The sequence below is a fragment of the Toxotes jaculatrix genome, chromosome 14, assembly GCF_017976425.1.
Source record: "Toxotes jaculatrix isolate fToxJac2 chromosome 14, fToxJac2.pri, whole genome shotgun sequence".
Classification (NCBI taxonomy): Eukaryota; Metazoa; Chordata; class Actinopteri; family Toxotidae; genus Toxotes; species Toxotes jaculatrix.
The window spans coordinates 16344180-16369749 of NC_054407.1; the positions used below are offsets into that span (position 1 = coordinate 16344180).

The 25570-nt window shown below is 41.0% G+C and overlaps 1 protein-coding gene across 3 annotated transcripts in view; it reads left to right on the forward strand.

Moving 5' to 3' along the window:
- agap3 (ArfGAP with GTPase domain, ankyrin repeat and PH domain 3) overlaps positions 1-25570 on the forward strand; it is a 112138-nt gene that overhangs the window by 57132 nt on the left and 29436 nt on the right. For all 3 annotated transcript variants that reach the window (XM_041054506.1, XM_041054507.1, XM_041054505.1), the window contains exons 5-12: positions 1443-1584; positions 2213-2347; positions 5686-5813; positions 6119-6274; positions 11395-11478; positions 15897-16001; positions 17806-17977; positions 24143-24292. In XM_041054506.1, the coding sequence (XP_040910440.1) occupies positions 1443-1584; positions 2213-2347; positions 5686-5813; positions 6119-6274; positions 11395-11478; positions 15897-16001; positions 17806-17977; positions 24143-24292 (1072 nt within the window). The remainder of the gene's footprint in view (positions 1-1442; positions 1585-2212; positions 2348-5685; positions 5814-6118; positions 6275-11394; positions 11479-15896; positions 16002-17805; positions 17978-24142; positions 24293-25570) is intronic.

Consider the following 25570-nt stretch of genomic DNA (forward strand, 5'->3'; position numbering starts at 1 on the left):
TTTTAAACGACTGCCATGGGAGTCTTTTATCTTTTCCCTCTTTTTAAATAAACTTGATGCAAAGCTTGATTATTAGAATGTATTGAGAATGTTTTAATGTCACCTTTGCAGTTTTAGTTGTTAAGTATGACTTATTCATTACTTATTGTTTCTGAAAGATGTTTAAAACTATACTTAAAAAGATTCAATAAAGATTTAATAAACAGATTCAATAACATGCCAACAACCCACAAACCCTAGAGAATGCAAGCAAACTCACTTGAGGCTTCATTCACAAGATTCAACGTTTCTTGTCACATGTGACCTTGTGTGAATTTATCATGTGTTTCTATGAGCAGCTACAGATACCTGGGCTTCCGAAGCTCCGATTTATGCTTGCATTATGCTCAGTGAGATTAGGGAATAGACATGAGTTCGGCTCAGTTGTCAGCTGCCTGTATAATTAGTGGCATAATTAAAGGCCTCCATTATGTTCCCACTCGCAGGAGGCTGAGCAGAGTTGTGGCTTGGAGGCTTGATTTCTCATTCATTCCCTACGGGGTTCTAGGCGAGATGTGAAAGCTGAATGAAGAAGAGGGCAATACGAGGGAATAGTTATCACTTGATTGTCACCGCTAGTACTACTCTGGGTTGTGCTTAGCCTCTTTCTTATACAATGGATGGTGATTAGGACTGATTTCCTCCACTCAGGGGAAACCTCTCTCCACGATTTGAGAATAAAGTATGCAGAGATTATGAATGTATGTGACGAAGCAAATACAAAGATTCTAAAATTATAATAGCAATGGGAATACAAAAAAAAAACAGATAAGGACTCAGTAGTAGTGTTTAATCATTCACCATCATTCCACCCAGTGCTGATACTTTGCTTCAAAACAAGACTTTCAGTGTTGTAAAGCTGCTGCTACACTGCCCCCTTCTGTCTGAATATATGAACTTCCATCAAAAGATGGCCTGCAGCAAATGAAAATCTGTAGTGAATATCTGCAACAACAGTTATTTCAGTGACCCATTATGAGAGCAATTTGTATTCATTAAAGATCTCCTCCAGACATGTTTTAAGACGTAACAATACAAAAATGTATTTGTGTCTCATATAGTTTCCCACTAAAGAGTGCATTTACTTTGTTAATATTGATTAAAATTACTTTTACACATTCCCCCTCATTTAAAAATCGAATCATCTGTGAGTATACAAATATTGTTTGTTTCAAAAGTTCGATGGAAAACTCCATTCTCCAAATAATTTTGCTGGAGGTTTCAAGTTTCTACATCACACCAAACTAAATGTGATTTCACATAATCAGCTCATGTGGACACAAAACAAAAAATGGAGCTGTGTCTCTAATGCAAACCTTTAATTTGTGCGAATGTTGTCGTGTCATAATGAGGCAGGTTTCATTTCACAGTTCTTCAACATACCTCCTCTGCTCTGTCCTCAGTTTGCTGCCTGGGTGGATGCGGTGGTTTTTGTCTTTAGCCTGGAGGATGAGATCAGCTTCCAGACAGTCTACAATTACTTTCTGCGCCTCTCCAGCTACAGGAACACAGCTGAGGTCCCCATGGTCCTCGTCGGAACACAAGGTGTTTGCCCTACATCTGATTTATTTATGTTTTCTCAAGATATTATTTCCTCCATGATGGAGCAATACGTTCTAACAATGAACTTATCTGACTAACAAGTGTTATCTGTGAAGCTAAAACCTGATATTCTGAAGCTTATTTCTATGTGCAGCAGAGCTCCGTAGTCCTGACTATTAAAAACACAAAGTTATCAAATGGCACTGGGTGACATTCTCATTTGTTACAGTGAACATGGGCACTGCAGTCTATCTTGGTTCGATCTCATACACTGTAAAAATATTCAGAAGCACATCAAATGTGTATTAATCCACAGCTGAAAATAGTCCCCAATAAATTCACTATTCAATCCAGTTTAAGTCATTTTTTGCTAAAAACTACAGTGCCTATCTGCTTTAGGAAATTATTTAGCCCTTTTTAAATAATAGAATATAATTGTGAGCCAGTATTTACATCTATAGTAGTGATGTATGGACTTCAGGCTGAGAGCCACAGACAGTGCAGAGAAGTCTCAAGGTACTGACGACCAGGCTAACACCTTGTGGGGTTAACAAAAATATAGAATATCTCCAGCCTTATCCTTCAACTTAAATGTTTGAGTAATATTTTTTTTCTCACCCTGCTCTCTTAGATGCAATCAGTGCTGCCAACCCCAGAGTGATCGATGACTCGCGGGCCAGAAAGTTGTCAAATGACCTGAAGCGCTGCACATACTATGAGACATGCTCTACCTATGGCCTGAATGTGGAGAGAGTCTTCCAGGACGGTGAGAGGGGGCGTTTAAAAAGGTGGACATGCGCTAGATGGGAAACAAAGGGTGTAGTCTGAACATGATGATTGAATCGATTAGGTGATTGATAGAACATTAATTTATTCTAAACATGAAACTTTAAAAGTGCCAAACATTTACTTGATTAAACTTCTCAAATTTGAATATTTGGTCACACATAGGCCTAGACATAGCTTAGGTGAGTTCATACATTATGAGCTAATTAATCAGTTATACCCTCTGACAAAAGATTAGATCAACCTGCTAATCCTCACCCAGCATTTTTCTTGTCATCTTCCCTGTGTCACTCTGTTAAACATGAGTGGAATTGTTATTAAATTTCACTAATTATGACTTTTCCTTCTCTTCACCTCAGGCTAATTGTGAAGCACTTCATGCTGTTTATGAGCTATTGCTAGCAACATGCATGAATGCTTGTGCATGCTTGGCTCACATGGAGGGTTTTGCACAGACATTAATGCCCCTTAGTCAGCAGCTGTGATTGGCAGTATGCTTTGTGAACAGTAGAGGAGCATTAACCCTGTTAAACCTACGGGAGCGCCGGCGATCTTTAAGGGGTTTAAACCGACGGGAGCGCCGGTGATCTCTTCTGCATATCAGTTTTTAAATGCTGGTAAAACTGCAACCACATAAGATAGAGCAATAATTCTTTTTGCATATTAAACCGGAGGAGTAACACTTACATATCAAACTTTAAACATGTCTCAGAGAGCTGTTCTCTTCCACGAGTGGGTGTGCAGAAAACCAGTAAAAAGTCGCAAAAAGTCCATAAACAGCGCACACAATAAAACTAGTATAATCCAGATAGCGGGTGTTCGTTTTGTTTTTGTCTTAGTTTATAAATTTGAGTGTATCTCAAAGACTAGCCAGTGAATACACTCAAATTTATTGTGGTTTAAAGTTATTTTGTGCAACTTTTTTATATTTCTAATTTTGAGGGATACAGCTAAGACATCTCTGTATTTAGAAAAATATGTGACACCACAGCAGGTAAAAATGTAAAATATGTTCTGGAGGATTTGGTTCTATGGCAGGTTTAAAAGGTTACAGGCTCTGTTCAATTTATGATGCAGCAGTTTTTTTTCAATTATATTTATTACAATTGTCCAACACTACAATAAGTAATTAGGAAAGCTAAAATCGTGATGAAGGATTGCTTGCAGTTAATATTCAGTGGTGTGAAAATGGTGAAATACACTTTTAATGTGTCTTAAAAGTATCTGGAAACCCAGAGTTTTCCCTGAATCCATAACTGAAGTCATGAAACTGTCATTTGGAAACTCGGCTGCTTCAGCTTTGGCGCATTATCCCCTAAGGCTGCATCTCCTTTGAAAGCCTGTCATCCCTTCACAAAACAGCTGAATATGTAACACAATGTTCACTTTGCATTTCATTGACTGCTGATGCACAGGCACGTTGTCTTCCCTCCCTGCCTTAATTGCTTCCTGAAGCCCAATTTGAAATAATTAAAAGAGATGAAGGAGTGTTGGCTGCTTGGAGAAGTCGCTCTGTATCATGCGCCTTCTTTCTGTATTTGCCATGCTGCAGCAGGCAGCCGGGCGTTATGGTCCCAGCTGTCAGCACAACTTCAAATCATCTCTCTTTCCCTCAGTGCTAATTCACGTCACGCAGCCGCAAACACCACCTCCCCTCTCTCCCTCGCGCTCCACCCAGTCCCCCACTCGAGTGTGCCATGAATTAAATGACGGGTTGCGGCAACCGCATGGCAAATCAGGTTGTTCTGATAGTGACAATAGTCTCATTTGGCTAACATCACACTTTAGAGCTCAGTGAATGACAGGAAAAAATTGCAAGTGTCATTTTGTGTGATTACTTTTCTTGCAAATAGAGGCACCCTTTTTTTCCCAGGGGATGTGAATAAGCCACTTAGACGTATGTTGCTTATTACCTGACTGGAAAACAAATGGCCTGAGGTTGTTTAGATAATGTGCTCATATGTCTCTCTGTCTGACTGGAACTAGCTTTCCTTACTTTGTTGAGTTTTATTCGATTAATATAGTTCATGGTGGTGCTCTGTTTCGGAAAATAGAACACTGTTTCCCCTTGGATTGCAGCAAACTCTAAAGACATTACTGACATTTCCAAACACTGTGTATACCTGTAAACCTGCAAAAATAGTATCCGCATAGTTACGCTTTGTTGTGTGTGCTCACACCTACAGCTGTCCTAAATTAAGTGCGCTGCTGCCATGTTTACACTATCTTATGTGTGTGCACAGAAAACTAGTGGAGTGAGAATCTTTAATGATATTATAATTGCACTGGGAAGAAAATCTCATCCCTGAAATTGAGCATGTAAGCTAAACATCAGGCAGACGCCTCCATAGACCAAAGGCACTGATTACTGTTTTCTTCTCTTATCAGATAAGGTTTGACAGATCTGCCCTTTAATTAATTTCCCTGTAAGAACTTGAATGCTATTAATATGTATTTGTTCATGGTAATGGTTTATGCTCCGTGCTGACACTTGTCATATGTAGGGCTGAATGATGACAGTTGACTAGCATTATCAAAAATAACAAGAATGGCCTTTAATTAAGATTTTCTTTAGCATATGACATGCATATTCATAAATTACAAAAAAAAGTGCAACATTTCTAACTTAAATGTGTCTTATTTTATTTTTTAAACAGTGTTAGCTGAACAACCACATGTTGATCCACTGCGTATTGATTTTTGGTTGTGCCCCACACACACAAACTGCCAGAACAGCTTCAGTGCTGCTTTGTACAGACTATACTGACATTCTGAATGTACTGGAGGGATGAACACCGTTCTACTAAAAGATATTCCCACATTTGGTGTTTTGATGATGCTGGTGGAGAGCACCAAAATCACCCACAGGTATTCGATTGGGTTGAGATCTGGTGACTATGAGGGCGTATGATTCACATCGCTTTCACACTCATGAAATCATTCGGTGACCCCTCGCAGCAGGGAGGCATCTGCATTCATTTTGTTTCTCACTTATTCAGGTTTTTCCTCGTCAGGTTTTTTCACCCTCCTGTGGATGTATATTTAAAATTGCTGACTGTGACAGGTTTATAAATGCTGCAAGCTCTTACATCCGCACTTTTGAAACTGTGCAAACCGCCCAATGTAACTCAGTGTGTAGCCCATGTGAAATTGTGAGAAGGCAGCACCATAACCAGCAATCTGAAGAAGAAGGTGGATCATTGGTGGTTTCGATCGTCTCATCACTAGTCCGCCCTGAAAAACGTATTAATGTCAAAACACAATTTGAAGGGCTTAATGAACAGTCTGTTCATGTGTCTTTGCCGCTCTCTCCTCCAGTTGCCCAGAAGGTTGTGGCCATGAGGAAAAAGCAGCAGCTCTCCATCGGTCCATGCAAATCCCTCCCTAACTCTCCCAGCCATTCATCAGTCCCCGCTGCATCCATCCCCTCTGTTCACATTAACCAGGTAAGACGAACATGTTCTTACACATCACTATGTTTTGCTTGCTTATTGTGTAACTTTTATCTTAATAAGAGCTTTATACTGTTAAGTCTACAAAACACTCAGTTTATTTAACTGTTGTTATTATTAGTAGTATTATTAGTATACATTAAAGGGGTGGGGGATAAAGAGTTTGTCCACATCAAATCAATCCTAAACTGACCGGCTTGTTTATTGTTTTTACTCCCTCTCTGTTTCTAATTTTCAATCTCTTTTTCTCTCTCTTCCTCCCTGTCGGTTCCTCTTAATCTCTCTCTCTCGCTCCCCAGGCGGCCAATGGTGGGGGTGCATTCAGTGACTACTCCTCCTCTGTTCCCTCCACCCCCAGCATAAGTCAGCGGGAGATGCGCATTGAGACCATCGCTGCCTCCAACACACCCACGCCCATCCGCAAGCAGTCAAAGCGCCGCTCCAACATTTTCACAGTAAGTATGCGACAGCTGATGCAAAGCAACACCCACTCACACTACTAGAAGGCATGTTGCCAAGCACACTTTGTCCACCAGAGGGAGACAGGTAGCTCGAAATGCATCAAAGCCACCTCTCCTGCCTCCGATGCAGGCAAAGAAAGCGTCTTGTTCACACAGCACAATGGGCAAAGGAGAAAAAGACTAAATAGAAATAACATTAGCTCCCCAAAATGCTCCCAAAAATAAAACCGTAAAGCAAATATCAAAGATGAGCACTGTGGAAAAAAAAGGTCAACTCTCTTCATGTCCCTTTTCTTCTTTTCTAATTGGATGTAGTAGGTGCACATGGATTAAGTTTCTCATCTCACCCATAACAAACTGGGCCCTCTGCGCTGTCTAAATCTTTGACCTCCCTCCCCCCACCCCTCTTATTTTTACTAGATCCTTTCTTTGCAGTGACTTCCCTTATGGGGAGAGACGGCAGCAACAAACCACCATTGCCACTTCTCCTGCTTGACCAAGCTAAACTAAAAGTCCAAGCTAGCCTACGGCTGTTTACACGCTGCTAATAACGCATGCCAGCAACCAACCTCTAACACCCCAGCTCCACATAGAAATGCTCTAACTGCCCACTAACCTTCTCGCTGAATCTAGATAATCCTCACCCCATTTACTTCTATTCTGGCCCGAATCCGATATTGACCACTGAGATTCACTACCACACCAGTATCCCGACCCCTGTCTGCCTGCTCTTTACCCTGTGTCCTGTCGTATTTTCCCTTTGCTCTAACCAAAAGCATATGTGTGCACTAACCACTCTAATTTCCTTAGCTGTCCCAAGCTTGTCTTTTACTTGTAGCCTCTGCCCTCTTCTTCTACCCAGCCTGCACCCCTCTTTCCTCCTTCCTCTTCTCTCCTACACCAGTCTCCTTCTTTGCTGCTAAGTCTTTCTTAATCTCACGTAGCCAGACCTCGGCGTCTTCAAGCTCAGGGAGGTCTGTGGAAATCCGACCAAATATGGTGCTTTTACTCTTCAAATCAATGAAATGATACCATGGAGAGTTTGTGTGTACCTTCAAAAATTCATTTTCAAATGCCCAGCCAACTGAATGGCAGATCCAGGTTTTATTTTGTTTTTCTCCAGAACTTTATGAGCTTCATAAGACAGAGATCAGGCTACATGAGATTTCTTCTTTCCTAACTCCTCCCTGATAAATACACCCCTTCCCCACCTCTAAAATGTCCCCTCTCCTCCACCTGTCTTGCTCCCCCTCACCTATTTCCTGTTGCCTTCTGACCCCATGTCCAACCTCCTGCCTTCTTCTCTCCCCCATCTCTTTCTAACCTAACTCCTTCTCTAACCTCCCTATCTATTCCCCCCCTCCTCTATGTTTCCTACCGCCTCCACCCTGTTACCCTAGCTGCTGTGGGAGCCGCAGGCTTTGTGGCCTCCGAGCAGTACAGGCTGTGTGCTAGCTCCCCTTGTTGTCTCCCTTCCCCCCCTGCTAGGTAGTGACTAACCATGTCCACCAGAGAAATGAGCCTCTCCCCGTCCGCATCATGGAGATGCCGAAGCATGCCACCTACCCAGTGTGGGTGCCGGAGTGGCAAGCCGAGCGGGAGTTTCAGCTCATGACCTTCTGAGGAGCAGCGAGCCGAGGGTGGGAGGAGGGAGGGTGAGGGAGGAAAGGAGGAGGAGGAGGAAGCTGAGGAGGAGGAGGGGACGGATAAAGTTTACGGGGCGATGTCGACATTTCTTCAGTGACACTTGAAGAGTGCGATGGGCTAAGGAGAGGAAGACTTGCAATGCCAACCTTTTTGCCATTTTACAAAACGACCGAAAGAGAAAATATTTCATCAACACAACAGTGTCGAGGATGTCCCTTTCCTAGCTTTGTGCGTTTTAAAAATAAGTTGACCTCTGTGTTACAAAATACAAGTTCTCTTAAAGCCCTGCTAGTCACCGATAGATTGCAGGCTGCCTATCATGTTTTCTAGCCACACTCTTGTAAGTAGTTCACTTTCTGTTGACTTTGGGAGTTTCAAGAGAAGTACTCAATGAAAGAAAATATGCCTTAATGTCATCAGTAGATGAGCTATGTCAGATCAATAACAGACTCACTTCAGTCACCACATACAAGGTATTTTGTTCTGATATTTCAGAGGAGAAAATCGCTGCAAGAAAATTTTCCCATCCAGTTGTAATCAGATATAAAAGGAATAATTGTCTCTTACATGGCACTGGCATTGGGACTCTTGAAATTAAGGGAAAAAAATCCTTTGCAATGTGCAGTTTATTGAGTTAACAGTGTTGGAGAGTAAACATAATTACTTTTGGGTTCAGATTTTTGGCCCAAATTTAATCTGACTACAAAAACATTACACGTAGCTGATTAGAAAAGCCCCGTGAATCATTTTTAATAGAACATTAGTTTGGCAGTTTTTTTTTAACTAAGTAGTTAAAACTCTTAAAGCTTTACTGCAGAAGATCTTATCACTCCGTCTTTTCACCGCCCTCACAAATCAATCTCACCAACCACAATCATTTCAAGCCAGTTTTTACCATAACTGTCCTTGGCCACTAGGTGTCAGCACAGTACACATTATTCTTTCCTAGTGCTTCCATGGTCAAAAACTCTAAACAATCTGTTTTGTAATCTGTCCTGTGGTTTCCTGACGTCTTCAGGCTGTCTGTCCCTTTTTGTGTTGAAAAGCACACTGTTAAGGAATTTAGAAGAATATTCCAACATTTTTTATACTTAATTCCATCCCACTCATTCCTTCATTTTCATTCAGCCCATTTATTAATGTCTGCCATTCGGTGTTTCCCATTTCATGTTTTTAGTCCCTTGACTTGTTACTGGATCTCCACGTATGAAACAAAAAAACAACAACAAAATAACCATTTGACACTGTTTTTCAATATTTGCAGATTTGTGCTTCTGTTTCCAACCTTTCTTCAACAAAAAGGGCTTTCCAACTCCTTCCGAATTAGAAGAGCATGATGGTTAAAAAAAAAAAGAGTCCCCCTGCTTTGCCAATCCTGATAGAGAGGAGATTATTGATTGAGGACTTAAAGCTTGTCACTGCTTTACCCTTGGTGCTTTATTGCATTATGGGTAATGCATAGAACTTGCACTATACGGAAACTGTAGGACTTTGTGTCTAACACTTAAGTCGAGTCCATTTGAGTGTTTGAGCGCACTCAAAGTAGACTGTCAAATATCACGAAGTGAGACAGACTGTAGGGACTCTTCTGGAAATGCCCCGTCCACCCCTGCCAACCCACCTCCAACCCCCCCGCGCCCCCACTCTCATTCAGACATGCCATACAAAAACACACTGTACAGTCAAGTCACTCTTGGAACTGTTATCCAGCCACCCAAAGGACACAACCTTTCCTTACATGACATCACACTGCCTTTTGCCATAAATGAGGACTCAAGGACTAGAGGTGCCAAGTTGTTTTTTTGTTCTTCCTTTTAGATTTTCCTACATTCATTTGGTCTGTTTTTTCTTTCATTCCTTCTTATTTTCCAGGGAGTATTGAAGTATTGAATGGAAAATTGTGGTATAAATGTGTTCTTATAGAGGTATGTTAGGTTAGAGTAATTTGGGGTAATTTTATGAAGGCCTTCATAAAAAATCAGGATAGTGTGTCAGGGTGTTGAGGTATTACAGAGACATAATACTGAAAGTTGCCAACAAATGAAACTGGGTTGCACCGACTTGTATGAATGTAGTTAAACTTAACGTTTGTTTTCCGTTTATTTATTTTAAGTTATTTATTTTTAACACATTCAATTGTTTTTATTTATTTATTTATTTTCATTTTTCTCCGTTTAGGTTTGGTTCAGAGATTATGAACTCTTGCATAATCGCTTTTCTATCATGAACGGATTGACGAAAATATAGACTGCTGTATATCTTGTATTGTATTTTATTTACAATGGTACTCTATAAAAAGTACATACATATAAGGAATATATGAAATAATGCCTTTATTGTCCATCCTATATTTTGTGGGAACTGCAATGTTTGGCTCAATCTGTTGAATATTTTGAAGTGAATTTGTGACTTGCTTTGTATGGTGTCTGTATAGAAGCTAAACAAGTCATCATAAAAAAAATAAAATGTTGGAAAAAATATAAACACCAGAGTTGATTTACTTGAACTCAGACTCTACCTCTTCTCCATTGGTGACTGGACATTACTCATGTTCTGAGTGAGACCATACACACTCATGTCTGTCCCTGCCTGTACCTCATCTCTTTATTTGTGTTGGGGTGGGAAGGTAATTTTTACTCAATTTATTTCAATTTAAGGTTATATTTACTGTCTAACCACTTTTCCCTACACAGGCATGAGCTGAAACTTGAAATGTACATGTATTTTTTTTTTTTTTTGCATTTTCTGACACTTAAATTGTTTGACATTTGCAAAATAATTTTATGCCCCAGCAGGTTTTGCAGGTCAAAGATCAGAGGAACCTACTTGCACTGAAGTCTTCTTCTTAAAATAACCATTTTCCCTTCTCTCCCTTTAACCTGTTATGAACTTTGACTTATGTATTGTGCTACAAAAGCCCTTATCACTGCAACTATACTAAAGGCACAGCTGAAGCTACACTGGGTGTAACAGCAGTTGGTCTGCAGGTCCACTAAGGGCCCGCTGTGGGTCTCAAACAGAAGGGAAGGATCCCTCCCCAAAGGGTTTCAGGGCTGAGTCATGACTCAATGTGTGGTCGTCCTTGGTCTCCTCTGTGTTGAGATGTGTCTAGTGTGGTCTTGGTTTGGTCTATTTTTTATTTTTTTTTCTTTTGAACTTGCACGTCGGTGTTACTGCTGTTTGTTCCGCTGGTCTGCTTGTCTGTTAATTTCGAGCTTCTTTTGAGACTTTTATTTTGCAACGTCGAGTTTCTCCACAAATACTGCTAATGCTCAAAGCAAAAAAAAAAAAACCCTCACCTCCCTCCTCTGACCCCCAGTCTCTCACTCTCTCCCTCACACACACACACGCACACCCCAGCATACATAACTACACCCAAAAACTCACCCCACGCCCCACAGCTCCTTCTCTGCCTCGTCATAAGTGTGTGGCTTCAGTTGCTGACTGACTTTCTTGTTTTCTTGCAGTCACGGAAAGCCAGTGAACAAGCAAAGAGCGTTGACAGTAAAACAGACAGCATAGGCAGTGGAAGGGCCATACCTATCAAACAGGTAAGCAGTTTTACTCATCTTTTTTGTCTACATTTCCCATAATTCACTGGGTAAGTATGATCCTTTCTGTGTCAGTATATGCTCTTTTCTGTTTAACGCTGATGTGCTGTGCTTTGAAGATTTATAGGCCATTGAATTAACCAGTGTTTTGGGCCAAGTCATGTGTTGCAGTAACCACTAGATGGCGACATAATACAACATAAATGATTACTTCGATACCAGTACAAGTGTAGCTGAAGACCGAAGAAGGCAGCGGGTTTAGACATGTATCAGTTATTAGCAAAGATATATAAATAGGTGATAGGTGTATAAATCACACACCTATCAAGTTGAAAATACACAGTTTTGATCATTTAATGGCGCATTCATTTCATTTCTGACCCCATAAATTGCAGGTGAATTCATGTTAATTGATGATAATTATCTTGCCGATAATGGAAAATAATTATTATGTTGTCTGTTTCTCAAATGACCGTAACTGATAATATAGGCCTGTTGTGTGTTGTCTAACACTACCGATGTAAATACACACTATGACAAACATTTACATTTTAGTAGACTCAGGTAAAGACAAATGTTTGGGAGAGATGATTCCAAATCTGTGATCATTTTTGATAATAATCTCAAATCTGGATCACGGATTGTGCCTTTATTATAAAAAACATTTGGTCCAAGTGGAAGTGTTAATGTTTTTATTGCTCATATTTTATTGCTCAGTATTTTCTCATAAAAGTTCATTCGTGCATGTCTATATAATCAACATAGACAGCCATTAATTAGCTGAAAATTACATTAAATGTCTGAATAGACATACTTCGCTTTAGCCTGATTTGTTTTTTTAAGGTGATTTTATGTTCTGTTACTTGGTGCTACATTAAATAACCACAACAATTTTTAAAATAGTTGCCATTTTTCATTCATTTCAAATAATTTTTGCTGTTATTTTTGTCTATTTTTATTAAGATTTTCTTTATTATTTCCCTAGTTTTCTTTCGTTTTATATATTCATGCATTGCTGTAAATGACCAGATGGGTAGTAGTGAACACTGAATTACACATTATACTGAGTAAGGATCATTTCTAAAGGTCCGACTGCAACCGAAGGAGAAGTAATTGACACATTGATTAGTAATCACTCATGATTATATGAGGGCTTTTGAAAATGGGTCAACATCCTTATATTATCCTCTTTACCTGCAAATGATAGAAGATAATGTCCTTTTTTTTTTCCTTTTTTGAAAATGTTGAGCCAGACCTTCTCATTCCGTTTGGAAGAAAATTGCCAAGGCTTTGGTCCAGCTGAAATAATGGCAGGTTGACACCTCCAAGCCCCCTCACTCAATCAGAAAATAATGCTTTGGGGAAACCATAGTTTAACAGACACTGTATCTATCAGTCGATCTTTCTGTGAGTAACAGATGCTAAGTTTTACAATGTTGCGATATTGAATAATAAAGAATTGTATTTCTTTTATATCAAAGATACACTTATTAAGATGACAGAAGTTTAATTACACTTGTATTTGTGCACAACACCTGGATAGATGGCTGTAAATGCCCTCTAAAAACAAAATAGAAATTTAAAACTTTTAGGGGGCCATTCCAAAAACATGGCCTGTCTATTTGATCTCAGTAAAGCTCTTGGTTCTTATGTAGATTAGTGTAATTCCCTGCAGAACCTGGCTAATCTGCAAGTGAGCCACAGGTTTGATTTTCTCAGATTAAAAAGAATCCCCCTCTGAGCAAACTTTACTGTAAACGCTTACATTCTTATCCAATATATTTTAGGCATCCAGGGCCATTTTCCCTCAGTATCATGGCAACTTTTGACAAGATAAGCCATCCCCCTCTGTACCTACAAAGATTTTTTTTTTTTTTTTTTTTTTTGAAGGGGGGTGGGAAGGATGGAGGGAGACACTGGTGTGACTAGCTGATCTCCAGGCCAGTCAAATGCACAATCAAGGAGATCAAAGTGTCAATGTGAGCTTAATTACCACTCCCCCCTCACCTCCCCCCATCCCCACCCCATCAGGCCAAATTACACACCAAATGACCCCCACCCCTTCACACCCCCCACTCTCTCCCTTTACCCCCCCCCCCCCCCCCCATCTATAAAAATAGTGAGTGAGGATAACAATGCACTCACTGCTGAGGAGCCGCCAACAGCTCCTCAGCAGTGAGTGCATTCTCACCCCATCACCGACCCCTCCCACCCTCCAGCACACGCACACACACACACACACACACACACACAGTCTTTCCCCCTCTCTCTGGTCTGTTACAAAGGGCCGGCCTATCTGTCAGCCACAGTGGCAGGATGCAGCTTTTCTCCTGGTCGTCTGACAAAAGAAGAGAAAGACACTATCTCCTCTGTGTAGATATGACAATTGTGTGGACGCAGAGAGCGCATCTGACTATCAGCCTGTTTCCTTATGTCGCACAGGCTGAACACACTCATCTCTTTGTGTGTGTGTGTCAGTTGTTGAGGGGAAGCACAGGACTCCACACACGTTACCTTCTGACCACATCGGCCAATCCAACATGGCGAACGATAACAGTTACAACAAATTACAACAAATCATTTGTCAAGCTTCCAATCACTGGAAGTGACGTTCTTTATTAAAGACACATCACAGCCACAGTGGGCTGCTGTTCAGATAAAACAGAAATATTAGTCTGCACGTGTAAAGATTTTCACATAATTGTCTTAGTATCTTTATCGATCTGTTTCACAGCTCTGATAAATATATAAAGCTCCGCACTGATTGCATGTATAGATTTATGTATGCTTCAGCAAGAGCAGGAGATGAGGAACATACAGTATATGCTTGTAAAACATGCATTATTAAGTCGCCAGAGGCCCTGTGACTGCATCATTTACTTGGTATGATTAGAGAGCCATTTAAAAAGTGTTTACAGTTCTTTTATTGACTGAAGTGAGAGGAGTCTGAGCAGTCAGCTACTCATCGATTGAAGGACACAGTGTTTCTTCCTGGAAAATCATCAAAAGTATCAATAGTTACAAAATAGTTAACCAAGGCTTTCTGATATTGATGATGACAATTATATTTAATTTAAATGCATAGCCGTTACTTGTCATCAAAGTGATTGCAGAAGTGAGATTGCAGTTTCCAACAAATTGTGCTACTAATTGACCAGTACCTAAAAATAAAACAAAAAAGTTTCATTAAAGTTACTCTTTAAATTTATGAAGCTTCAGCAACACAACACAGGAACTCTGTGGTTGTAGTTCTGATTTGTGAAAATGACTTTTTTTCTATTGTGCACTAACATTGGAAAATATTATTCTATACTCTGTAACTGAATAATTCTAGTAGAGAAGAGTAAAGAAAAAAACCTTTGAGGCATATTCAAGGTTCTGTTCCAGGGAGATGGTCTAAACAGGCAGGTATATGATAAGATACAAAGAAGCCCAAACTCTTGAGTCCCAGCATGCAGCCGACAGTCAGCACTTGCCCCCCTCCCCAGATGAATCAGGGTTCGGATTAGGATGATTGTCGGCAAACAGCCTGGTGCCCAGGTCACAGAGGGTCAGCCCTTCCTGATGTGTTAATCAGGATTTAAGCCTGCAGGATGGGCCTGGCTAGCAAAACACAGCCCCTTCAACCCCCCCCCTCTTCTCAGCTCACACACACACACACACACACAGACTCAGGCTGTAAAAGCACAAACATTGCCCCAGTTTAATCCCCTAATTAAGCGGGCCCCTCCTCACTATTTAACCCCAGAGAGCCTCCTGGCCCTTACACTCAGCAGCATTTGGTCACCTCCAGCAGAGGAACTGCATTGTTTACCGGTGGATTTACTCAGCAGATAAGGAAAACCATCTGAGGCCCTAAAAGGCCCCAGAAGATAAAGTAGAATAGAATAATACCTGAGTGGGCTTTGAAGAGGGGAGATCACACTCCCTAATCCCAGGATTGAGAGGTCTTCCAGAGTTCAGCATGTTATGTGTATGAATGCAGGGAGGTGGTCTGGCAAATTGGATTGTCTCCCTCTCTGAATGGTCTCTGAGCCAGAGGAACTTGGCCAGTTTTGGACGTTCAAACGATCACAATAGAAAAACTAACATATCATTAAACCTGTCACCCAAACAAATAACATCATAATAAAGAAGGAAAATTTAAGGGAATTTAATTACAAATTGCTGTTGTGTTTACACATTTTCTACATTTTCACTGCCGTACTGTTTCATAATTATCTCTTACAATGTTTGTGTGCTTTATGACTCACCACAAAGAAAATGCTCAAAGTAACCACCATAACGAATCTGTAATAACAATAATAATGCTGTGTTATGGTATTTAACATCCATAATGGCTCATATCATATCATCCACCACGCTGTTTGGAGAAGAGCATATGCTCACCGTGATGCCTTGTCTCTTACTTCTCTTAGGGAATCCTTCTGAAGCGAAGTGGCAAATCCCTCAACAAGGAGTGGAAAAAGAAATATGTCACACTGTGTGATAATGGCGTCCTCACTTACCACCCAAGTTTACATGTGAGTCTCACCTCCCCCCCCTTTCTCTACCCCCATTTCTAACTATTTCTTTTCCAATCGGCTTTATGTGTTTGTTACGCTACTGTTTGTACTCGAGGGTGCTGCTGGAGGTTTTAATGTAGGGCTTTTATTTTTTTTCAGCCGCTGAGCACGATTCTCTTGATGCGATTACATTTACCACCACTGCTATGGCGAACTGAATGTCAACCATATAGCCTCATGGTTTCTACAGAGATCTGCCACTGTATATAACAGCTATATTAGCCAACCCTGTGACTTTAAGCTTAGTATTAAGGAACAGGGTGTCCAAGTGGTCACCACTGACCCCCTGCGGTGCCCATCCCCAGTGCTGGCTAATGGAGACATGGCTGTGCTGCTGCGTGCCCGCTGTGCCCGGACTCCACGCTGGCTTGTATTTATAATGGTTCTCACTGCATGGCAGCAGAGCCTGACCAGCCTCCCACATCCATCTTTGTCAGATTCCTGCTGGGCCGCTAATACCTCTTAAACACTCGGCCGGCTGGCAGCAGACAGCTCAGGAGTCCGGTGCCACACTTAGAAATGCCCGCCTTTCTCAAAAATCCCTTTGGTTCCTCCTGTCACTCTCCAGTGTTTGGTATATTTAGATGATTTGGCCTGGTAAAATGAAAGATGTTAGCAGCATCTTGTGTTTAATGAGACAACTCAAACTTTGAACACAAGCCCGACAGTTGGACGTGAACCTTGCGTGTGGCCTTGTTGCACTGACAGTGTGTTAGTGGTTTAATTTACAAGCACTTATTAGTAGAGCAGCGCTGTGCTACAGTGATGTATGTAATTGACTGAACAGGCTATCTCTTGATCATTACAGCTATTACAGGTCATCGAGGCAATCTATGAATCTATGAATCTGTTGACTTACGGACGGAGGTGAAATAAGGGAGACAGTTACATTAGCACGGTAACAGCTCAAGCTTATTTTGAGCAGTGGAGCAGAGAAGGAGTAAGAAAGAGAACAGGGGAAGAGAGAGATTGAGGAAAGGAGAGAGGGAAGAAGAAAAGAGGGAGTGAGGCAGACTGAGAGTGGAAGAGGGGAACCTTTAATTTCGCAGTCAGCCAAGCCATCCACACAATCACCTTCTGTTAATTCTATCTGCTACATCAATTAAATTGTTTGTAGAAACTAATTGAATGTGGCTTAATCACACATCTTAATAGCTTTGCACGCTTCGATCTGGCTGTTAATTCCAGCAATAAAATGAAATGAGAGCGCTCACTGGGTAATTAGCGAGGAGGCTTGGGAAAGAAATGAGTGCTTTATGACACGGTAATAAAGCAGAGGAGCCGGTGGGGGGACGGCAAAGGCCGAGCTCGCCTCTATCTGGGTCTTTTTCTGCTGAGCCCAATGATTTTCACCTTGGCTTCCCACATTTGGGCGGTAGTCGCTTTAAACCAAATCAAATGGCCAAATTGAAAGAGAATGAGACTGTTTGCATTCATTAAGCCTAACATCTCGCTATTTGGAGAGACGGCGTGGGCACAGGTGATGTATAATGGCTTTACAGTCATTTTTTCACTATCACACACCCTTAGTGGAAGGTCTAAGATGGGTTGTGACTAATGGGGATGGAAACTGAATAGTCTTTTAAATGAAATTGTTTTTCTTCCGTAATGCCTGGATTCTTGTTGGTCCGTTGTGTATAATCATGTCCCTGAATTGGGGGAAGTATTTGGAAATATTTGGATTCTTACTTGTGTAGAGTGCAGACCACTTACTGTTGTCATGTTCTTATTTCTTTCTTCTTTTTTTTTTTTTTTTATTCAGGACTACATGCAGAACGTGCATGGGAAAGAGATAGACTTGCTGAGGACCACAGTCAAGGTTCCAGGAAAGCGACCACCGAGAGCGGTGGCCACCGTGGCCCCCACTGCCAGTCCCAAAACCAACGGGCTGACCAAGGACCGCAGCACCTTGCAGCTGGGCATAGGAAACACAGGTATGAATCCCTGCCTCATTACAAGGCAAGATTAATGGATATAACTGTGGTTCTTGTGCAATTTTTATATTTAAGACACATTATTGTTTTTGAAAGATCTGAAACCTTTAATTGATTGTCAGTTGAAAGAAAATCTGCCTGTCTGGCTGTCACTTAATCATTTAAGAAAAACATTTGATGTTTCCAGTTTTTCAAGAGTGAGGATTTCCTGCTTTTCTATGTTTTATATCATTGTAAAGTTTTTAAACTGTTGGTCTCCAAAACAAGGGATCTGAAAACATCAGGTTTGACTTTAGGAAGTGGTGAAAGGCAGTATTCACTTACACTGGTAAATCTGAAAGGCTGGACATGTTTATGTTAAAGAGATATCTCATATATTACACATACTACCCAGCAGAGGAAACCAGTCACAGGTACAATATGTAATGGTTACTCAATGAGTCTTTTATTACTGTACTAATTTTCTATGTCCTCAGCTTGTGATTAATCATAAAAATGGGTCCCAACAGGTTAATTATGTATGTTTCATTCATGCAAATTAGCTGCCTCATAGTATGCACAATAATGACTTAATGAGCATCTATGAGAAATCTATTAATTCTCTAAATTACCAAACAGGGAATCAAAAATTGTGTTTAAACAACATGACCACGTTTAGGAAAATATCACAAAAAATTAGGGTTTGTTTTTCCTGGACTGTTTTTGCATTGTGACACTGACCTAGTTCTTTTTCATCCTCTGTCGTAGAGGGGTCATGGCATCAAAAAATAGTTTACTCCTGAGCATCGTGCCGGGGTTTCTCCACCTTACAAGTTTAAAAATAGTGCTCTTGTCCCAGCGCGTTGTGCCACCGGAGGCTGCAGAGAGTCTGGCAGGCATAAGGAGGGGAAGTCAGTGATTGGATTTAGGATTAAGAGTAATTAATACTAATTAGCAAAGTGATCCCCAGAGGGAGGCGGGGGTCCTTCATCAGCTGTGAAACGCAGTGTTTCCATCACTCAGGCTAAAGCTAACCGGCTGAGAGTGGGTACAGGCGCCAACGACGGGTCAGCAGGGACCATTAGCACTGTCCAGACCAGTTACTGTTAAACCTGGCCAAAGTGCTGCCACCACTGAACAGGTTAATCAGTCAAAAGCAGAAAGATGTAGGAGTTTACACAGCAGAGGACATTGGATCGAGGTTGTTTCATCCCACAAACTGTTAACCTTGAGTTTTGGGTTGAGGGGAGTCATCAGGCCACACGAAGGGCCATGAAATTTCTCCTTTAGTTTTTCTTTCTTTTCTTTTTTTTTCTACACCAACAATGTTATTTTCTCCTCGTGTTCGTTTCTTGGGAAAGACTCCTCAGTAACAAATTCCCAAGATTTTCAGTTGCCATCCATTTGTGCATCAGGGAACAATGTGAGGGAGATTTGCCTTAATCTCCACTTAGGAAAAGAAAGGTTACAAATCACATCAGGTCTCTCTCCGGGTGGAGGACCCTCTTCTGATTATGCGATCGGGATTTTGATTTCATTAGACATGCAATTGATGAAGGGAACAAAGGGGTAATTTTTCATTCACGGCGTCCAAATCACAAGCCTTGTCTTTGCCTTTGGTAATTCATTCATTCCTTAGATCTAAAGACCTTTATAATCACTGGGAGAAGAGGGATAGCGACGGAGAGAAGGAGGGGCGGAATGGATGGGGGAGATGGGAAGATGAAGAGGAGAGGTTGAGAAGACAGAGAGTAAATGAGAGAACGCATGCGCCCAGGAGTTTGCCAAGCGTCCAGGTTTAATTCCTTTGCTGGGTGCTGAGCGGAACCATTTAAAATATGATCCTCCCTGTTAACACGCATCCCGCCGTGTCACCGGCGACAGATACATTGTATCAAAGTATTAATGGGCCCAGTCGCTTTTAATCAATCCTGTGGGGGAGAGCGACGCACGTGGAAGAGGTGGAGATCTCAGCAAAGTGTTTAGCTCGGTCCCTCACGCTGCACCACAGCTTGTCTCCAGCTCTAATCTTCAGCTCTGTAGAACCAGTACTCTCACACATACTGAGCAGCAGGGACCTGCCAGTGTCAACACGGGACTTCTTTGTCCATCACTGGTCTGGCCTGTTGTGGATACTGTAAATCACGCGGTTCCCGACTTTATTTGTCAGACAAGCTTAACCCCATTAGATGAGCTCAGGTACACCACGAATCAAGTATCAGCAACATGCGTCATGTTCTAAATGGGATCATTTCAACTGAAACTGTTTTTAACACTATTAATTCTATAAAAGTGGACCTTGTTTCATACAGGACATGTGGTCGTTGAGTTGTCAGTCTTTAAGGCTGATCTTCACTTTGATCTGTTGTGTCTTGGATTGTGCCTCATTTGCATGAACTGTGCCAAATGAATAAGTGTAATGTAAATGTAAACATAAATTTTACATTTGTGCAGCTACCACCGATAGAGACAGAAGCTGGATGTTACAGCCATACTCCAGCACTCTTTCAACTTTGTGTTTTTAAAATGGTGCAGCTTTATCTCTGAGGAAGTGGCATCAAAAGGTTCTCATGCTCATGGTGACAGTGTAGCATAAGAGCAGTTTGGAGTTGGAACTCATCCTCTGACAGTTCAAAACCACATTATCACATTAAGCTTAAACAATAGAGAGAAATTTGTAAATTGGTCCAAAAAGGAAGATAACTATATGCTCAAATAAGTAAAGAAATCAGGGTGGTCTGCCCTACACAAGTGTTAAGTAAATATTTTAAAGTTATTCTGATGCATATATTGTGTTAAATTACAGTATATAAAGCATAAGTGTGGCTATGAGCATCTGAGTGACTCGTGTGGAGACTGGCAGCCGCAGCAGTAACAGGGGTGGAGGGGAGGGCGTCAGGGCGTTGGTCGGGATGATGCTGGTGGATTACACACAGCCGCAGATGATGTGCTGCCCGGCCCACATTAGCATGAATGCTTCATTATCCCACTACTTGTACATAATGGCAACAACTCCACGGAGGGGTCAGGCCTCGTCACGGCTCATCAGCCCACTGACGGCCCGGTCTAAAGAGAAATGAGAAGCAAGGCAGCGCTGCTCCCCGCTAATCCATCGCCTCTACTTAACACCCCAGCCCTGGATAGCCTGCGGTACACACTATATGGCTTTTGTTATCTCTTTATACACATGACGATACAGTCAGCAAGAAATACTCATTATGGGGCTTTATACTTTGCAAGTTTTCATTAATTTTGACAAAAAATGTGAAGGAGTTAACTATGAAATGTTTTCTTTTTAAAAGTATCTATGTAGCAACATCTTTCACAAGAAAAAAAAACAATTTGAACATATCTCATTGCTAATGATTATGATAATTATGATAATATGTAGATGCATTGGTGGAAGAAGTATTCAGATCTGTTACTGAAGTAAAAGTATTAATACCACAATGTAAAAACAATCCATTAAAAGTATAAGACCTCCATTCAAAATTTAAAGAAGTAGGATTGCAGATGTATTATCAGCAAAATTTGAATTGATGTAACAGCATGGTTGCTCAGTGTCGTATTATTAAATATTATATCAGGTCATTATAATTTATGCATAAAAGCATAAGACGCAAGGTAGAGCTAATTTTTACTACTTTATGATACGTTAGGTAGTTAAATCTATGAAAATGCAGGATATGTTATTAACAACTCCTTCAAAATCTTAGTTTTTCAAAGTATAAATGAAGTGGTGTAAAATATTAGTCTTTGAAATATAGTTACAGAAGTATAAACTACCAGAAAACTGAAATACTCAAGTAAAGTAGTACCATAAACTTTGTTACTTCACACCACTGTCTGGATTTCATGCAATTTTACAGTAAATGTCTGGATTGCTGTTGAATTTTCATTGTAAAAATAGAGATGATATATTGATCTACATGGAACTGGGCCCCAAATACAGGTTTTTATTCAAGAGACATAAGGAAACAATGCTGTGCTCTATATTGTAAGGGGGCAATAAAACCCGCACATATTTTTTTATACTGTAATATTAATTTTCATGATTCATTACTCCTGCTGCTGCATAGTGTTTTTTGATTTAGATTTTTTTGATTGATCTGTTACTCTTAACATTTACATCATTAAAATGAAATAATACTTGGTATATTTGTATTTGACCCTCACATCACTCTTGTGGCCACTGAAGTTGGCGACATACAGCATTACATCTGATCCTTTGGATCCCACATTGCAGTTCATTATTGTTAGTCCACTACAGTGCCACTGCTGAAGCTGTAAAAGGTGGTGGAGTCAGGCCTGGCTGGAGCTGCAAGTACAGTGCTCTTTTAATGCCACAAGCTGATTATTTCTCCACTGTAATTACATTATCCTCCCCTTTATGCAGGAGTGGTCTCTGGGGACTAATGGATACAGCCATGTATAATTCATTAATCATTAGCATCCAATTTGACAATTAGATGTGATTGTTGAATTTTAAATATCAATCGAAGTTGCCTTGTAGTTACCTAAGAGTTTTTTTTTTCTTTCTGTTTTTAAAGGTGGTGAAAAGACAAACTTTAGGAATAAAGCATATAGATCTTTTATTAATAGAAAATATATTTTCTGTAATGAATTAATGTATCTTTAAACAATGATGATGGTGATTGAACATTATTTTGTGTAATATCGGGTCTTGGCTGGAAACAAAGCGACTCCACAGTTTTGTGAATCATATTTATTAAATACTCTTAATTCCTTAATGACACATGCAATCAGAGACCTTGTTATAGAAGCCATGGGCTTATTATATGTATCATTCATCCATCACTTTTTCAAAAACAAAGTTTCACATTTTCTTGTCAGTACCCCTACTCCTCGGCATTGTCTCCCCCTCCTCCTCCCCCTCCTCTGATTTCAGCATGCTAATTTAGTCAGTGCTCCTCAGCATGATTCCCTCGCTCTCTCGCTCATTCTTGCTGCGATTCTGCTCCCTCCCCTCTGGGACCTGAAGATTAATATTCCTGGGCCCAACAAGATAATTACTGATACTAATTAGACATGATTATGTGAATTTGATACACTTATTACTCTAGATAATGAGTAGGACATATTATCCTAACAAGCACCCGTGCCGCTTAGTTTACTTTACACACGACCCACACACCATATTTTCTGTTATTGTCACCTCAATGAGAAACTGATATTCTCTTGTAATTATTGAATAAAAGGACTTGATGTGTGATACCTGTAAGATAAGAAAAGCATTGTTGTGAAAATCAGAGATATGGCTTTTTTTTTTCCTGAAACAAAACTGCTAAAATTTTAATCTTTCAGTGTCTGCTTACCTCATTAAATTAGATAGTGTTTTTAATGTAGTTGTTCAACCTGTAAAAGAGTTATTGCGTCAAGTTTTAGGGAATAAATACGGAGAAAATTAACTTCTCTGGTGGCTAATTTTATTTATGAACCACCCCTCTTTTCTTTTAGGTCACACAAAATATATTCTTATTAGTGTAATATTACCGTGAATTCAGTTGAACATTTTTTTTTTGGAACAAAATCACACGAATTTGGAACAAATTAATGTGTTTCCTGACACCATTCTATTCAGTTTGATGTGTTTTGAAGCCCTGAGCAGTTAATCTGATTCCCCTCATGTGACTGGAAGTGTATCGATGAGTTTTTCGGAGTAGTTAGGATGTGTTGCAGCGACTGCTCGCGAACAGGAGGGAAGGACCTCACATGGTGCAGCCTAGCCCATGAATTAGTAAAGAGAGCCAGGCGTCCGTGGCATGCCTGATTGGAAGTTAGGGAGAGAACGCCTGCTGACGCCAGTGGAGATCGATGTGGCAGTCAGAGGGATGAGGCGAGATAATTAGCGTTCAGAGTGTATCTTGTTAATTAAGGGCTAATTAGAGGCAGAGGCAGAGGGAGAGGGGTGGCGTGTGTCTGTGTGTGTGGGGGGGTTGTCTGACAGAGAGATGTGCACAAATAAGGTGGCAGCAGCATTGAAGTGCTGCAGAAACTACCGAGAAACTGTTAACTCAATTACATCATTATCACTTCTTTACAGACTTAGTTAGTTACTCGTTAAAAGAAACAATCCTACCAGACCAAGTTAAGAACTCAAAACGGCTGCAGAGAACATAAGAGACCAGGATTCATTTTCTTGTGTGTCTGTCAATTGTTTTCCAGGCGCTCCTCACTCCAACAGCAGTACATCCCTGCAGACGGGTGGGACGGCGTTTGGCGGCAGTAAAGATGGCATGCACCAACGCTCCTTCTCCGTGTCCAGCGCCGACCAGTGGAATGAAGCCATCAACACTAGTACAAGCAGCGGAGCCCGTAAGACCTCCACCTTCTGTACTCTCATCCCCTAAAACCCTTCCAAAGTCCTCTTTAAAATTCACATATTGCCACCATAGACAAGAAGACAAGAAATTCAGTGAATTAAAACTAACTGAATGAATCTGACCTAGAGGTGTGGTTTGATGGAGATGCCATTTCCGCCGGAGTTTCTTAAACAGGTGAAACAAGCCTCATTTTCGTAATTAGGTGATCAGGGCTGTGATCGCTGTGACCTTTTTGGCTGCTGCTCTTTGATAGAGGCAGCGAGTTCAGGGGAGAGGAACAGTGAAGGTTAACTTTCTTCGATCGATGCGTCTCCACTTACTGCCTCTGTGTCACATTGCACCTTGTCACTGTATTTGAGTGAAGTAAGATAATATATTCACCATGCATGTCTGCCACCACCACCACCACCCCCCACACCCCCCATCCTGTCTTTACCTTCCATCTTACTCTCTGCCCCCCCTCCTCCTCTGTTTTCCTCTCTTTTCTTCCGAAGAGGAAAATGAATGCTTTTCGGGGGTACCATTCATCACCAGTTATTTCCCTCTCTTTGTGGTTGGCAGTAAAAAAGCACTTAAATGCACATCAACAGAATAACAGTCATTTCCATGCATGTTTGCACTCTGGTAGTTCTCATTAGCACGGCGGCGGCTCCCCCCCTCCCCATGGGCTCCCAGGGGCCCCGGCAGTTTAAAGAGCGCACTTTATGAGCGCTGCTGGAGTCCAACTGCATGGCCCTCGTGGTTCCGCAGACAAGCCTGTCTCTCATTTGGAGCAGCCAAACGATCAATTCTGCCTGGACGCAGGCACTTCCATCACCCCCTACCCCTGTCTCCCATCAGCAGCATGCCCAAAGCAGAATTACTTAGATTCGTGGGGTCCTCAAATAAATGAGCGTGAGTGTGTGTTGTGTATGTGTGTGTTCTCGCAGAATTTTTTTGTGTAGCTGTTTGTATGTGAGTTTTTTTCCACGGAGCATGTTTGCGTCCGTATTATAATGTGTGGGTGGGAGAAAAAAAGGCTTCATACTGGATGTTTGTGAACGTGTGTTTGGCGGCCGCTCTGCAGCGGACAAATAGGGATTCCTAAACGTTGCACTGTGGAATTAAGGTGGCTAGAATTTCCCATTTTCATGTTTGGTAAACTGAAAAGCCCTTAATATTAACATAGCTCATTAACCAACATCCAGTCTTCAACTAAATCAAATCCACAATTTGCTCCATTATTCTATTTTCTTCAATTATTTTCATGCTACTCTTAAGGTAACCACAA